General features: G+C 43.4%; 1 protein-coding gene across 15 annotated transcripts in view; it reads left to right on the top strand.

The window, feature by feature from the left end:
- The window catches only part of CAST (calpastatin), a 149,634-nt gene that overhangs the window by 111,697 nt on the left and 20,825 nt on the right, over positions 1-17,112 (top strand). For 12 of the 15 annotated variants that reach the window (XM_027545552.1, XM_027545551.1, XM_027545554.1 and 9 more), the window contains 10 exons: positions 127-228; positions 715-798; positions 3,416-3,466; positions 3,640-3,711; positions 4,948-5,046; positions 6,617-6,724; positions 9,548-9,640; positions 11,212-11,259; positions 11,681-11,773; positions 13,134-13,205. In XM_027545552.1, the coding sequence (XP_027401353.1) occupies positions 127-228; positions 715-798; positions 3,416-3,466; positions 3,640-3,711; positions 4,948-5,046; positions 6,617-6,724; positions 9,548-9,640; positions 11,212-11,259; positions 11,681-11,773; positions 13,134-13,205 (822 nt within the window). The remainder of the gene's footprint in view (positions 1-126; positions 229-714; positions 799-3,415; positions 3,467-3,639; positions 3,712-4,947; positions 5,047-6,616; positions 6,725-9,547; positions 9,641-11,211; positions 11,260-11,680; positions 11,774-13,133; positions 13,206-17,112) is intronic. The other 3 variants (XM_027545558.1, XM_027545553.1, XM_027545555.1) reach the window with 1 other exon arrangement.

Below are 17,112 nucleotides of genomic sequence, written 5' to 3'. Positions count from 1 at the left end.
AAAAGATGACCTGTGCTTCTTATCTAGGCCTGAAAGAAGGATGTGCTCATCTGAGTTGTTCGTTGTAGTCTCTTTTAAAAGGCATGGTTAACCATCTACTTAGTATACCCGCTGCTGTGCTTTCAGAAGGGCATGGTGCCAGACGATGCTGTTGAAGCCTTGGCTGGAAGCCTGGGCAAAAAGGAAGCAGATCCAGAAGACGGAAAGCCTGTGGAGGATAAAGTCAAGGTAATGGCAGCTCAGAAACTTCTAGAAAGGAGCTATCATTGGAGCTATGATTGGTCACCCCAACTCCCCAAATAAATCAGTTTAAAAAAAAAAAATTCCTGCAGCACATGGCCGGCTGGACCCCTCTGTTACGATGCATGTCCTGCTTAATAAGTGAAGCAGAGCGAGCGCCAGTGTTTAGGTGTGGCAGTGGGTGGCCGGCGTACAGAGATCGGGCTTCTGAGTCTCATGTTGTCCACCCGGTTTCCATTGCCAAGGACCAAGGCGGGAAGTGGTACTGCCTGCCGCTCCTCACAGCTGCCCCTTAACCCGGCAGGCTGAAAACAGTGGTCTCTGAGCCTGCTAACCCAGGAGGATACAGCGTCAAAGATACAGTTGCTGTGGGAACCTCACAGTGGAGTCACTGACCTCGGATTTAGTCACTCAGGCATCCACTTTATCAGAGAACGAGGTACTAACACTGAAAACGGTTTAATTTTTATTCAGGAAAAAGCCAAAGAAGAGGATCGTGAGAAACTTGGTGAAAAAGAAGAAACGATTCCTCCTGATTACAGATTAGAAGAAGCCAAGGTAAACAGGCCGGGATCTTTTTTTCTAACTCATTTTCATTCATATTGAATTTCATATACATAAAGAAGGGACATGGAACAGACCTGGGATATAAAAGTCATGTTTCTTAGTATTTCAAACATCAAGTAGTATTACTTAACTCACATCCTGTTAGCACACCCACTGTAAAGCTAAAATATTTGTCAGTGGCCTGTCACTCCTTCCTTAGGGGAAAGAAGTCTAAGATTTTCTTGTCTGATACGTGGTTTGTTACAATACCAGAAATAAACAAAACTCAGGAAATCTTTATATGGATAGATAGGAAAACCAAAGGAAAGTAAAGTCGCTCAGTCGTGTCCGACTCTTTGTGACCCCATGGACTGTAGCCTACGAGGCTCCTCCGTCCATGGGATTTCCCAGGCAAGAATACTGAAGTGGGCTGCCATTTCCTTCTCCAGGGGATCTTCCCAACCCAGGGATCGAACCCAGGTCTTCCGCATTGCAGGCAGACGCTTGACCGTCTGAGAACCAATTACTTCCTAAAGAAGGATTTACAAAACTTAGATAAAGTTGAAAAACAGCCCATTTGACATTGTATTATAGTGAGCAATATGGCCTTCCTTGGTGGCTCAGATGGTAAAGAATCTGCCTGCAATGCAGGAGACCCAGGTTCAATTCCTGGGTCGGGAAGACCCCCTGGAGGAGGAATGGCATCCCACTCCAGTATTCCTGCCTGGAGAATTCCCATGGACAGAGGAGCCTGGCAGGCTACAGTCTATAGGGTTGCAAAGAGTCAGACATGACTGAGCAACTCAATATAGCCAGTGATAAATTGACCCATTTCCTTTATTTTGAGTATACAGATTGTACAGAATAAGTGATATGGGAGAGACCACTACTTAAGAGAATATTCTACCAGACTTTATGAATAATGCAGGAAAATCAAATTGATACTCTTTGTATTCATCGATTTGCACTAGTCCATTTATGTGGCAAAGATAGGAACTATACTGAGCGCTCTCCCTGATCGAAAGTTTATTATGCTGGGTCCCTTTAGTCTGCTTCCTTTCTGCATTTCACAATTCAGTCGAAACCATGGCATTTCTATTTGTTTGGGCTTGTATGTTTATAAGGTTCTTAGACCACGTGGCCCGTAAGTAGCTGTCACATTCGATAAAGCTGGTCAAGTGCCTGTAACTCTCTTTAGAGTAGGAGGTTGGAGGTTGGTTACTTTCTCTCTCCCTTTGCTGGATTTTCATCGTAACTTCTAAGAACGTGGCCAGTTAGCTTTCCTGACCACTTTATTCTGTGGTTGTCTCATCCTCAACTATGGATCTCACCCATTATGAATTACCTATGGCTTCATAACATGTCCAGGTGCTGCTTGATTTCGGGGTTAAATCTTGTGTTGTTCTTCAACTGCTCCCATCAGGCCTCCTCAGGAGAGTCAGCTCCCCAAGGTAGACTGCAGGTGTCCCCTTCCAAACTTGGGATGATCTCAGTGTGAGTGTGGAACAAGTGTGCCCCCTGTCCCCACTCCTGTGTGCCCCTTGGGAGATTTGCTGCCTTGGCAGCTAAGGGGTGGCAGAGAGCGCACCCTGGGCTCTGTTCCCCTCCTAACTGGACAGTGATTAGAAGGTCCATGAGGACGCAGAGGACGTGGAAATGGGGGAAAGCACTTTGAGAAAAGGGAAGCTGGTGATACTCTTGACCTCTGCATCTCCTCTAATGTTAAAGCAAATGAAAACCACCTTGATCAGTGTATCAGGGGAACTGTGCAGTTGACCCTGGAGTGACACGGGTTTGAATTGCCTGGGTGCACTTCTGTTGGGACTTTTTTCACTAGTAAACACTACAGCATCTCACCTTCTGTGGTTGACTGAATTCACAGATATGGAATTGAGGATACTGAGGGCCAGGTGTAAATTACACATGGATTTTTTCAGCTGCTTGAGATGTCCGTGCCCTAACCTCTGCAGTTATCCAAGGGTTAACTGTGTGTACAAACAAAGAATCTTGTGCTTACACATTTTTGCATGTGTAGATAAATGGGATTTTACCATTTATTTATAAATCACCTTTTACTAAAGAGCCCCAAATGCTTTATTTTGTCCCATTACTCAGAAGTGGCACTTAGGGTCATTTGAAGGTTGGCATCATCTGAACTGTAAGTTTTGAGCATCATACCCCTAGGGTGAGTTTTCCCAGTGCTTGGTATCGGTGCTTGGCACAGAGTCGGTGCACAGTGGTTGGATGCACTGCCTCTAAAGTTACCCGGCTTTTCCCAGGCAACTCGTGCAAAGCCCCCTCCCCAGGCCAGCGAGGGTCTCATCCCCGTGTTCCCTCTGTGTCCTGTGCACGCTGTGCCACACACCACAGTAGCCATTGTCCGTGGGCTTCTGGAGTTGGCAAGCCCCATTAGCAGCCCCCACGCCTAGGGGATGTCTGTCAGCTGTTTCTTGACATGAGCTCATGAGAGCCTATTTCCTGGTGAGAGAATCTGTTTCCTGGAATGAGGAATCGACTTCATAATGTACATCATCAGCTATAACCTATCAACCTCTGATGCTATTTACAGAGTGCACACTTAGAATACATGTGAAATGACTCAATGCCATGTTTTTCTCCACCTGCACAGGATAAAGACGGAAAACCACTGCTGCCAAAAGAGGTCAAGGAACCGCTCCCAGTAAGCAAGCCAGTTTTTCTCTGAGTGTATCTTTCTCCTTTAGTCCTGATGGTTAATTTAGGAAGGGCAGAGCTTTCTGTGTAATGAGCTGATCAGCATATATGCAGTGACAGTACTTTGGAGAGGAGACTGACGAGGTAGCGTTTGCTGACACGTCTCCTGGTTCTTTGCAGCCCTTGAGTGAAGACGTCCTCCTCGATGCTCTGTCCAAGGACTTCACTGTCCCCTCAGACACATCATCGCCTGTAAGTCTCCTGAGAGTCCTGGTTTTAGTGCCTCACTTTTTAGGGTAGCAGAAATAAGTGGAAACCTGTGACTTAGAATCCGACATGAGAGATGAGGAAACAGTCATGAAATTAGCGGCCCTCAACCCATTGTGGCCATTAAAGATGTATTCCATCAGGAAATATGGTCCAGCACACTGGATGTTTTCAACAGTGTAACTAATAGAGCCAGTGGCCGTGCACTCTGTCAAGTATATGCATGGAAAGAGAATTTAAAACGGAGCTGTCCAATATATTTGAAAAATAAATGCGTAAAGATATGGAAAAAACTGAAAAGCATTTTATTTTTAGGGAAGATTAAGCCAACTAAGTGCCAGGATTTATTATACAGTAATGTTAAAAAGTAAAGTTCTGATTCAGAAAGTGAAGCCAAAAGCCAATGGGAAAATAACCCATCGATGACAGATTTAGTATATCTTTAAAGTGAGAAACGTCATTATTTCAGAAAGATTCTAAAATAATATACTACTTAACATTAAGAAAAAATGATACAACTGAAACCTCATCCTGTGTGCCAAATATTAAAGCAATAGTAGCACTTATTCTGGAGAAGGCAATGGCAGCCCACTCCAGTGTTCTTGCCTGGAGAATCCCCGGGACAGGAGAGCCTGGTGGGCCGCCGTCTATGGGGTCGCACAGTCAGACACGACTGAAGCGACTTAGCAGCAGCAGCAGCAGCACTTATACAGAATTAAAAATAGGATAAGTATCTAATTTAGGCAAGCAAGGCTACTGGAGACAGGCATACCCATTCACTGCTTTTAGCAGCATGATTTTCTAGCAGCTTTTAAAGAGAAGTTATTTGGCGCAATATAGCTAGCACCATACAGAGAGAGAGCCACTTCTAAAATTTACTCAGAGCAACTCATTACAAAGAGCAAAGCTAAAACACTTCCATCAGCCTAAATGTGCAACAAGAAATGTATAAGCCATAAAACTCTTAAATACTTAGCTTATTGAATATTTAGGATAATAAGCAGGAAGAGAAAATAGGAAAGTGTATAAAATAATGCTTGGAGTAGAAAGTAGAATAAAATGGCTCTTAAGCTGCTGTGTTGCTGTGCTTCCATTCGGATCAAGAGAACAACCATCATAAAGCTGTCCCGAGGGTTTTATTTAAGTAATGGCATTGTGGGCATAATTTGCTACAACATATTACGGGTCAAATCTTTTTTCGTGATTGTTTTCTTACAAAAGCAATTTGAAGATGCTAAACTTTCAGCTGTCGTCTCTGAAGTGGTTTCCCAAACCCCAGCTCCAACCACCCAGGCAGCCGGTCCACCCCCCAGCACTGCGGTAAGCAGCATGGCTTATAAGTACTTGGTTTTTGAGCAGCAACTAGAGGGTCAACAAAATTGTTACCACAGTCACCTTCTGTTTCAGAAGAGGTAAGACTGGCAAGATAGGGAGATGACAGAGATTATCTAAAATGATTAAATAAAACAATTCCTGTGAAAGTATTTTACACACACTGAAGGAGCTTAATATATTGTTGCCTTATTAGAATTGAAGTGCAATAATGCATATTGTGTATATATTCAGATTTTTTTAATTGTTTCGCTTTCTTGACAATGTTTCCTTCCTTTATATTTTTTCTGATACATGCTGTAAGTACTACTCATTATTTAACCTCAAGTTTACTTTAAGGAATTGTTCAGTGTTTGAGCTTCTCTCTGCCCACCAAATCACAGATTCCTGGTAGAAAAGCATTGTTTTCCTCCCAGTCATACCAGTAAAAACTTGTCATTTTCATGCTAGTAATGGAAAAACCTCAGTGTCAATATCGTTTTAATTATTTACATGTTCTGAGGCAAGACTGTGGGACCAAAGCTTTTCCTGACTTCCTTGATTAATTTTCTTTACAATACCAAATTATACATGATGCAGGAGACCACGGCACATCAAAAGATAAAGAGATTGCCCTAAACCAAACCCCCAGCTCCTTGGGCTGAGATAGAAGTGCTTTATGAGCTAGTTGGAGACGAAGTAGCTTGAGTGAAGTCAGCTAGGCTCCCTTGCCTTTTGATGTAGCATCAAAGCTTGCTTCCTGCTGCACTCTGAGATTCTGAGTGAATTTTCCTCCTGTTGGGTCAGTCGTGGGATCATCTGAAAATATCCAGAGGCACAATGACAAAGCCCAGATCTGGCTGTGGGCGGCGCCACCATTCGCTGCTATAATCCTGGGCGCTCATGAAGCAGTTAAAACCAGTAAAATGCCCTCTCTCCATGTGTCTGTGTGTATGTCTGCACACACACCCACAGTGACAAAAGTCCCTGTGCAACAGAAGGAAGACTCATTAATAACCAGGCTGCCGTTTACACTTCAGTTCTTAATACTCGGATTTTAGGAGTCCCTAGAATAGTGATCGAGGCTGTTAAGAAACATCCACAATCAAAAAACCTTTTTGGCCTTCCACAGTATGTTTTAGAATGATCCCTTTCCCATCACTTCCTCCGTCAGAGTTTTTAGTTTTTGTTAATATTTTATTTGAAGCTGTCATTAAAACTAGGTATAAAGCTTTATTTACAACAATACACTTGGGAATCAGAGAGTAAACTTAGTGATTTTGTGGGGAACATAATGTTACATGTATTGAAGGCATCATAAGACTTCTAGAAATCGGGCCAAGAACCCCATCTTTTTAGGAAGGACCTATTTTCTAGGAAGAAAAATGCATCTAGGGGTGGGGAGGGTAGACAGGTGCAGAGAGGTGCTGAGTGAAGCGAGGGACAAAGAGCCGGCGTCTCTGCCACCTGCCCCCTCCCTGGGGAAAACCCACGAGCTTACGGAAGTCTCAGAGGCACTGTTGGGGCTGCAGGTGACCTAAGGTGGCTAACCAGTGACTAATTCAGATTTACTTTTTAGCAGCGTGACAACAAAGAACTTGACGATGCCCTGGATCAACTTTCTGACAGTCTCGGGCAAAGACAGCCTGATCCAGATGAGAATAAACCCGTAGAGGATAAAGTCAAGGTACAAGAAAAAAGTCATTTAAATTGAAAGTTTTTATAGCCCTCTTTTTTTGGGGGGGAGGGGGGTATTAGTTCTAAAAGCTCTTGTAGGTCTTCACAGACCCGTTCAACTTCAGCTTCTTCAGCGTTACTGGTTGGGGCATAGGCTCACCGTGATATTGAATGGTTTGCCTTGGAAACGAACAGAGATCATTCTGTCGTTTTTGAGATTGCATCCAAGTACTGCATTTCGGACTCTTTTGTTGACCATGATGGCTACTCCATTTCTTCTGAGGGATTCCTGCCCACAGTAGTAGATATAATGGTCATCTGAGTTAAATTCACACATTCCAGTCCATTCTAGTTTGCTGATTCCTAGAATGTCGATGTTCACTCTTGGCATCTCCTGTTTGACCACTTCCAATTTGCCCTAACATTCCAGGTTCCTATGCAATATTGCTCTTTACAGCATCGGACTTTGCCTCTATCACCAGTCACATCTACAACTGGGTATTGTTTCTGCTTTGGCTCTGTCCCTTCATTCTTTCTGGAGTTATTTCTCCACTGATCTCCAGTAGCATATTGGGCACCTACCAACCTGAGGAGTTCCTCTTTCAGTATCCTATCATTTTGCCCTTTCATACTGTTCATGGGGTTTCAAGGCAAGAATACTGAAGTGGTTTGCCATTCCCTTCTCCAGTTTTCATTCCAATCCCAAAGAAAGACAATGCCAAAGAATGCTCAAACTACCGCACAATTGCACTAATATCACACGCTAGTAAAGTAATGCTCAAAATTCTCCAAGCCAGGCTTCAGCAATATGTGAACTGTGAACTTCCAGATGTTCAAGCTGGTTTTAGGAAACGCAGAGGAACCAGAGATCAAATTGCCAACATCTGCTGGATCATGGAAAAAGCAAGAGAGTTCCAGAAAAACATCGATTTCTGCTTTATTGACTATGCCAAAGCCTTTGACTGTGTGGATCACAATAAACTGTGGAAAATTCTGAAAGAGATGGGAATACCGGACCACCTGACCTGACTCTTGAGAAACCTATATGCAGGTCAGGAAGCAACAGAACTGGACATGGAACAACAGACTGGTTCCAAGTAGGAAAAGGAGTACGTCAAGGCTGTATAATGTCACTCTGTTTATTTAACTTATGTGCAGAGTACATCATGAGAAATGCTGGGCTGGATGAAGCACAAGTTGGAATCAAGATTGCTGGGAGAAATATCAATAACCTCAGATATGCAGATGACACCACCCTTACGGCAGAGAAGGCGATGGCACCCTACTCCAGTACTCTTGCCTGGAGGGTCCCATGGATGGAGGAGCCTGATGGGCTGCAGTCCATGGGGTCGCAAAGAGTCGGACATGACTGAGTGACTTTACTTTCACTTCTTACTTTCATGCATTGGAGAAGGAAATGGCAACCCACTCCAGTGTTCTTGCCTGGAGAATCCCAGGGACAGGAGGAGCCTGGTGGGCTGCTGTCTATGGGGTTGCACAGAGTCGGACACAACTGAAGTGACTTAGCAGCAGCAGCAGCAGCCACCCGTATGGCAGAAAGTGAAGAGGAACTAAAAAGCCTCTTGGTGAAAGTGAAAGAGGAGAGTGAAAAAGTGGGCTTAAAGCTCAACATTCAGAAAACGAAGATCATGGCATCTGGTCCCATCACTTCATGGGAAATAGATGGGGACACAGTGGAAACTGTCAGACTTTATTTTTGGGGGCTCCAAAATCACTACAGATGGTGATTGCAGCCATGAAATTAAAATACGCTTACTTTTTGGAAGGAAAATTATGACCAACCTAGATAGCATATTAAAAAGCAGAGATATTACTTTGACAACAAAGGTCTGTCTAGTCAAGGCTATGGTTTTTCCAGTGGTCATGTATGGATGTGAGAGTTGGACTGTGAAGAAAGCTGAGCGCCGAAGAATTGACACTTTTGAACTATCATGCTGGAGAAGACTCTTGAGAGTCCCTTGCAAGGAGATCCAACCAGTCCATCCTAAAGGAGACCCGTCCTGGGTGTTCATTGGAAGGATTGATGCTGAGGCTGAAACTCCAATACTTTGGCCACCTCATGCGAAGAGTTGACTCATTGGAAAAGACCCTGATGCTGGGAGGGATTGGGGACAGGAGGAGAAGGGGATGACAGAGGATGAGATGGCTGGATGGCATCACTGACTCGATGCACATGAGTTTGGGTGAACTCCGGGAGTTGGTGATGGACAGGGAGGCCTGGCGTGCTGCGGTTCATGGGGTCACAAAGAGTCAGACACGACTGAGCGACTGAACTGAACTGAACTGATAGCCCTGACTTGCCTGCAATCGGTCTTCCCTAGTGGCTCAGCTGGTAAAGAATCCACCTGCAATGCAGGAAACCTGGGTTTGATCCCTGCGTTGGAAAGATCCCCTGGAGGAGGGAATGTTAACCCAGTATTCTTACCTGGATAATTCGTCATTGACTTGATGGACATGAGTTTGAGTAAACACCAGAAGTTGGTAATGGACAGGGAAGCCTGGCATGCTGCAGTCCATGGGGTCGCAAAGAGTTGGACATGACTGAGTGACTGAGAATAATTACTTAAAAGCTTATTTCAGTTTAAAATACAAGTAGAAAATTCATAGGTGTGGAATGACAAACAGAAGCACTGGGTTTGCTTTTTTTCCATCAACTGGAAATCTGTTGACATTGTTGCTCTAAGTTACTTATAAAACTTAGAGGGACTATGTTTTGCCTCAGAAATATCCAATAAATGCTGAATGCTGCATTTTCGAATGTGCTAGATGAAGGTAGAACAGAATAGTAATTCTGTATGTTCAATGTTTACAGGAAAAAGCCAAAGCTGAACACAGAGACAAGCTGGGAGAAAGAGATGACACCATCCCACCTAAATACCAACATCTTTTGGATGACAACAAGGAGGTAAATGAAGGTGGTGTCCAGGTTGGATCTATACTCCAAAGCTTTTGAGATTCAAACCTCACTTGAACAGAACACTGTAACAATAGCATAAAAATGTAACATGACTGACACATTTAATCTGTCCCCACTGAGCAGGCTGTCTAGAATTCTGTTTAATATTTATTTGAGCCAGTATCCTTGCATGTTTACTGTGCTGGGCACTGTGGCGTAGAGAGAATTGAAGAATGTTCCATCACTCGCTGATGCTTAACAGTGATTCCGAGGCAGGTACACAGAAGAATTCTCTGCAAGAAAAGGCTGTAATAACAATGAATGATATTTGTAATCTTACCTGACACAGAGTCTCTCTGTTGAAGCAGAACAGAAAAAGAGCTAGGATGGAAATAATTCATGGGGCAAATACGATCCAAGGCCTGCTGTCTCTCTTTCTTCCCCAACACCACCACCACCGGTGCTGTTGAGAACGAAGACCGGCAAAACCATATTTCCAATTGAAAGCTCTGTTGCTCTATCTCAGTACAGCAACAGTATCGTCAAGAAGTTTATCTGTCTTTGTGTCTCTCCTGGTCAGCCTGCTGTGTTCCCTGCCCCTTCCTGTTTGGCTTCTAGATATTAAATAACCCTTTCCAGATCTGTTCATCAGATAAAAACAAGGAAGTCCAAATGACAGTTTCTGTCTCTGCACTGATGATTTGTGAAGGGTTTGACTGTATAGAATACTATCAGCTTCACTGTCTTCTGTTACAGAAATCAGTTCCCCTCGCTTGCATTCAGCAGTCATGACAGCGCTTGTACACCCTGCTAGAATGCCCCTGCTCTGATGGTCCCATCTGACCCTGTTGTGTTCTTTGGGAAATGTGTTCATTAGTGTCCTGGCCTTTGCCGATGGGAAAATCCCTGATGAGTTGTCCTTGGAATCCTCACTGAAAAAAAATCACCTACAGACCATTTCAGTGCCTCAAATCCTTTTGAAGTGTAATAAGCTGTAGTGGATACATATATAGTAAAACAGCAAATAAGACATAAAAACACAAGTTACCTTTTGTGATGTTTTAACTAGAGTTAAGCAGTGACAGAGTTGCTAAAATAGTATTTCTTTCACTTCCAGGAACAGATTCATCCTTTGCGTTTTCCCCAAGGCTATTGAAATAGTTATGAGATAGTCATTAAGCAAAGCTGGTGAAGAGATAATACGGACCCAGGTTTATCAGTTATGCAAAGTATACAGTTGTCCCTTGGTATCTAGGGGGGGTTAGTTCCAAGACCCCCAGAGACCAAAATCTGAGGGTACTTTAGATCATCTCTGCATTACTCAGAATACCTAATACAGTGCAAGTGCTACATAAGTAGTTGCTAGCATGTGGCAAATTCAAGATTTGCTTTTTGGAAATTCCTAGAATTCTGTATCCCCAAATAGTTTCAATCTGCTGGTTGGTTGAATCTGCCAATGCAGAAGCCACAGATGCAGGGGGATGACTGAACTCCACTGGATAAAGATCATGTAAATACTGACTTACACCTGAGTAAAACCTTTACAATTTGTTTAACCAACGGTCTGCTTTGTTTCTAAGGGCACACCCGGGAAGCCAAAGGCATCAGAGAAGCCCAAGGCATCAGAGGTAAATATCATAGCTGTGTATTTCCAGAAACAATTTTTTTAACCTCTAGCTGCAGCTTTCACATTTTAGAAATCTAAAATTCAGTGAATGCCTACCTTGTGCTTGGTCTGATGCCAAGGCATGTATATTATATATTATTTCTGTCTTCCCAAGAGCCACTCAACATAGGCAGTTCCATTTTCCAGATTAGAACATCATAGCTCAGAGAATACTCAGCACCTTGTATAACAGAGTGGAAGAAAATGGAGCTGTCAAGATTTTCCTGTTGTAAGATCTCTTTTATAATAGTTTGTTAGGAAAAGAATGCAGCAAGGCTTTCTTTGAACACATTTTCAGGGCTGTGGGGAAATAACCCACAAAGCATCTTTCCCTTGCTTCTCCAAAAAGCAAATCTTGATGGTTATTTCTGTTGATATCTCAGAAACCTGCAGGTGCCCAGGACCCCATTGATGCCCTCTCAGGGGACTTTGACAGCTGTCCCTCGACTACAGAAACCTCGACAGACACACCAAAGGTACTGGGCTTTTTCTTCTTGGCTTTTGTTTTTAATGTATCTCTGTACAAACAACACACACACACATTATATAATTTTATACCGTAAAATAAACTGATTAATGCCCTAGGAAACTTGAAAAAAATTCTATTTCTCCCCAAACACCATTATTTGGTGTTATTTCTTGTCTTTTTGCATATGTAGGTTTTACATAATTATACTTAGATTCTATATATATATTATATAGAATATATATATTATATATAGAATATTCTATATTCTCTACTTAGATTCTATATATAAAACATTTCTTAAGAGTATATCATAAATGTTTTCCATGTTGCTTTATAAGCTCCATTGCCACCATTTTTGATTGCCACACTATATTGGCTTGTAACAGTACGACTTTATCTGTGGTCATTTAAAAGGAGAGCAGTCCCTCACTGTATACACCATGCCCCTTGCCCTCTGGGCTTTCCTCCCCTTTTCTGCCCTGAGCAGCTCTCCTCCTTACCCCTCAGAGACCAGTTCAAGCATCAGCTGCTCCAGGAAGCTCTCCCTGTCTGCTTCTCCCTTCCCAGGTCAGGGGCTTCTCCTCTGCCATCCCTGCGTTGTGAGTTACCTGTCCCATGGGCCTCACTCCACTGAGCTGTGGGCTTTAGATAGCAGTCATGTGTCTGGTAGCTCTGTGGCCAGCATCAGCAAAATGCCTGGTGCATAGCAGAGGAGATCGAATGTGAATGGGGAAAAAAGTGTAATCCACCAAATAGGAGGAAAAGTGAAATGAGTGTCCTCCGTTGTTATTTTCAGAATAAAATGCATGTGGTTTCAGCGGGTATTAAACATATTTCCCAGTCACTGAATTGCGAGTCTTCCCTATCTTGCGTGATTTAATTTCTAGATCACATCAGTATCCTATTTCTCAACTCCTAGAACCTCATCAATAATGCCTTTTTGGTGAATGGACTTTACTTTTGTATGTGACTGGCCCTAGCTCACTCTGGTTGCTTCCACTGTTAGATTATTCTTCCATAATTCTGAAAGCAGTGTCCTCTTGGCACATAGAAACCAGTCCTGATAGAACCAGGCTCTATTTTGATAAGCAAAATACAGTCTGAGTGCATCGTGAAAATTGGCAGGGCGTCAACGTGAGTCGCCTTTTCCTCATTTTTTTCCCTTCTTACCTCCCACTTTGAACACCTGTGTGTACATTCACTGTGGTTCAAAAAGTCATGACTGTGAAATACTCAATTTTTCATTATTTAAACTGGAGATTCCAGGCTCCTAAAAAGAAGAGTCTGGATCGATTTGCTTGCAGCAGCAGTTAATTGCTAGATGGAGTGTTGACTGCAGCAGCTTCATTACATCTCCTCTGCTCTAGGACAAAGACAAGAAGCCTGCTTCCAGTGCCGAAGCACCTAGGAATGGCGGGAAAGCAAAGGATTCCACAAAGGTAAGTTCAAAGCTCGGTCGTGTCCGACTGTTTGTGACCTTCATGGACTGTAGCCCGCCAGGCTCCTCCATCCATGGGATTTTCCAGGCAAGAGTACTGGAGTGGGTTGCCATTTCCTTCTCCAGGGCATCTTCCTGACTCAGGGATCCAACCAGGGGCTCCTGCACTGCAGGAAGACTCTACCATATAAGCCACCAGGGAAGCCCCCACCAGAGCAGTAAATAGATGACAAATGAGCTTGGCAATTACAGGGAACGGCACGTTCTTAGTCATTTACTTTCTGCTTGGGGTCTATTTAGAATAAGACCATTTTTAAGTACTATCTATACCTTAGAACATCTTGCCAAAGAAACTGAAGTTTTAAAGATTTTTTTTTTAATTATTTATTTTAATTGGAGGTTAATTCCATTACAATATTGTAGTGGTTTTTGCCATACATTGACATGAATCAGCCATGATATATATTATTTTTTAAAGTAATCGATACTTAAGTATCAATATTACTTATCAATAATCAGTATTCAGTAAGTATCAACTTACTGAAGGAACAAAGATTCGGAACACAATTGAAGCGTGCTGCATTGCCAGCCCTTGTCACACAAAGTCCCAGTGTCAGCTGTGCTGGTCTGGGGTGAGCGGAGGCCCTCTCCCTTCATCAGCCCCAAACGCCTTGCACTCCCTTGTTGCTACTCTCCCCTACCGTGTGCAGAAAGCCTCGCCTTCTACTTAAAGAGAAAACTGAGGGTGCCTTGCAGGAAATAACCAAGACCCCTTCCTATCTTCCTCCTAATAAACCCACTCTCCCCTCCTTGTCTGCAGCCCCTTCTCTCTCTTTCTCAAGGGGTCACTAACTCTCTCCAGGCCTCCCTGGTTGCTCAGCTGGTAAAGAATCCACCAGCAATGCAGGAGACCAGGGTTTGATCCCCAGGTTGGGAAGATCCCCTGGAGAAGGAAAAGGCTACCCATTCCAGTATGCTGGCCTGGAGAATTCCATGAACTGTGTAGTCCATGGGGTCCCAAAGAGTCAGTCCTGAATATTCACTGGAAGGACTGATTCTAAAGCTGAAACTCCAATACTTTGGCCACGTGATGCAAAGAACCAACTCATTGGAGAAGACCCTGATGCTGGGAAAGATTGAAGGAGCGGGGAGAAGGGGACAACAGAGGATGAGATGGTGGGATGGCATCACCAACTCGATGGACATGAGTTTGAGTAGGCTTCGGGAGTTGGTGATGGACAGGGAAGCCTGGCGTGCTGCAGTCCATGGGGTCGCAAAGAGTCGGACATGGCTGAGCAAGTGAACTGAACTGTCTCCAGTATCTCTGTCTCAATTCATCTCCTTTGTAGCACAAACATATTCAAGCTCTTCAACAACTCAAAGCCCTATTCCCTCCATCCCTTCACCTCCTTGGAAGATCTGTCTGTGACCCCTGCTCCCCCTCCTTGGGCTCCCCCTGAGAACAGCAGTGACATGCTGGTTGCTGTACTGTTTCCTTATCAGCCCTTAGTTTGCTTGTTCTCTCGGGGTGTGCTTTGGGACGTTAGATTTGATGCTGTAATGACTGAGACTTCGGGACGGGTGAATATTTTATAACTTCACCTGCCCAAAGACCCAGACTAACACTTCCTACCTCACATTTCCACTTGGATAAACATTGACAGTATAGATCCGTATACATTATTAGATCAAGTCTAAATCGCCACCAATTATTAAGAAAAAAGTCAACAGTTTGATTACGATGTTAGTCATCATAACAGCAAATTAAGACATGTTAAAATATGTGTGCGTGGCAAAGGAGATGACACCACCAGAGAATGTAGTTTCTGTAAATCTTGGAACAGGAAAGTAGTATAGAGAACTAGAGAAGCTCTTACAGTCTCTGAGATCCAATATACTCATATTAAATACTAGTAGTCTTTCCTCCCAAGTGGTACCTCATTTTTCACATTGTTATAGAAAGCAGAACTGAGACTAATGAGCAGATCTGGTTTCTTAGAGCTGGGCGTTAATGCAGCATGGCACTTTGAAAGTTTCCTATTATTAAAATGACTCAAACTGTGGTTAGGAAAGGGATGGAAGTTGGATTGGATAAACAACTTCTGGGTCCCCTCCAATTCTAAAACCATAGTATTCAAATGGTTATGACTGTTAATTCCAATTATAACGAGAAATAAAAGATACAGGTCCAGAAACAATAATCCAGCTGCATCCAAACTCTTAAAAAGCAAGATAGTGAGTTCTGGTTCAAGGTGGTGATGCAGAAAAGATCAGCTCGCCTCGTACCATGGAAACACCAGATCTACAGCTGCATACACAACAATTTCCTCTAGGAAAAAACTCCTACAGTGATATGAATGACTCCTATCCATCAGGCCAATAAAAGAAGGCCAGCATTAAAGAAGGTAGAAGAGGCTGGGACAGACTCTTGACATAAATCCAGTCCCAACACAGTCAACTCACCGTCAGAAGGAAACTCAAAACTCAGAGCTTCTCCTGAGGAGCAAATCAGGTTGAACCCCCAAGGCAGCACCCCAACATTTAAAGACCACCTGAGAAATGAGCACACAAAACCTCTAGCTTTGGGAAGCCAATGGAGTTTGTGTCCAGAAGGCCATAGCAAACTGAGGAAAGCTTCTTCAAGAGCTCATGAGCTCAGACGCACCCGCCCCCCCAACCAAGCAATCAGAGCTACAGTTCTTAGCCGGCCACTATCCCCAGAGTGCTGCACAGACCACAGACCAAAACACGCCCCAGCTTTCTGTGTAAGAGGCCTCCTTGCTTGTCCTGAAGCTCCGGTGTGAGAAGCAGGCTTCCGATTTGGCAGAAGATGCCCAGATGTGCTCTTAGGAGACATCAGCTGGGTGCTCACCACCACTGAGCTATTTCTCCATCTCACTCCAGGCCACCAGTATCTCCCAGAAAAGGGGCTTTGACGCTTACCTAGACGCCAAATTTTTGTAACTGCCCCCCAGAGGGATACTTCCTGATCACCTGCTGTGGCCCTTCAAGACTATTATGTTTGTATATTGAACCAATGAAGATAAAATAGGCTGCTTACAGTGTTTGGAGATAATCAAGAGTCAGGGCAGGGTTTAACAGTAAAGTTCATCTGCTACACGAGGCTACTCCTTCAAGACTGGAAGAGGTGGCTGTTTTATCTAATGCACACAGACCAACACAGAGAGTCAAAGAAAATGAAGAAATGGAAGAATACATTCCAAACGATTAAAACCTCAGGATAGAAACCTTAATGAAGCGGTTTACCTGATGAGTTCAAAGTAACAGTCATAAAGATGCTCACCAAACTTGGGAGAAGAATGGATGAACACAGTGAGAACTTCAACAAAGATATAGGAAAAATACAAGAAAGTAACAGATAGTCACAGAGCTGAAGAAGACAGTAACGGAACCAAAAAACACACTGGAGAGGTTCAACAGCAGACTAGAAGCAGAAGTACGGATCCAGGAACTCAAGGACAGAGCAACGGGACTCACCCAGTCAAAGCAGCAAAAAAAAGATAGCCAAAAAGACTTATCAGACAATATCACGCAGACCCACACAGATGAACATTTGCATTATAGGAGTCCCAAAAGGAGAAGCAAGAGAGAAAGAGACCAAGAACTTATTGACATAAATAATGGCTAAAACCTTCCCTAACCTGAGGAAGGAAACGGACATTCATAACCAGGAAGCCCAGATGCTTTCAAATAAGAAGAATCCAAAGACACCCACACCAAAGACACATTAAAATGTCAAAAGTTAAAGACAAGGAGAGGAATTTGAGTATACCAAAAGAAAAACAACTTTTTACATACAAGGGGCCTCTGTTAAGACTCTCAGCAGATTTTCAACAGAAATTTTGCAGGCCAGAAAAGGAGTATCATGATATATTTTCAAAGTGCTG

Source organism: Bos indicus x Bos taurus, chromosome 7 (assembly GCF_003369695.1).
Source record: "Bos indicus x Bos taurus breed Angus x Brahman F1 hybrid chromosome 7, Bos_hybrid_MaternalHap_v2.0, whole genome shotgun sequence".
Classification (NCBI taxonomy): domain Eukaryota; kingdom Metazoa; phylum Chordata; class Mammalia; order Artiodactyla; family Bovidae; genus Bos; species Bos indicus x Bos taurus.
Note: the sequence above shows the minus strand (reverse complement) of the source record. Positions and strands in the feature narration are given on the sequence as shown.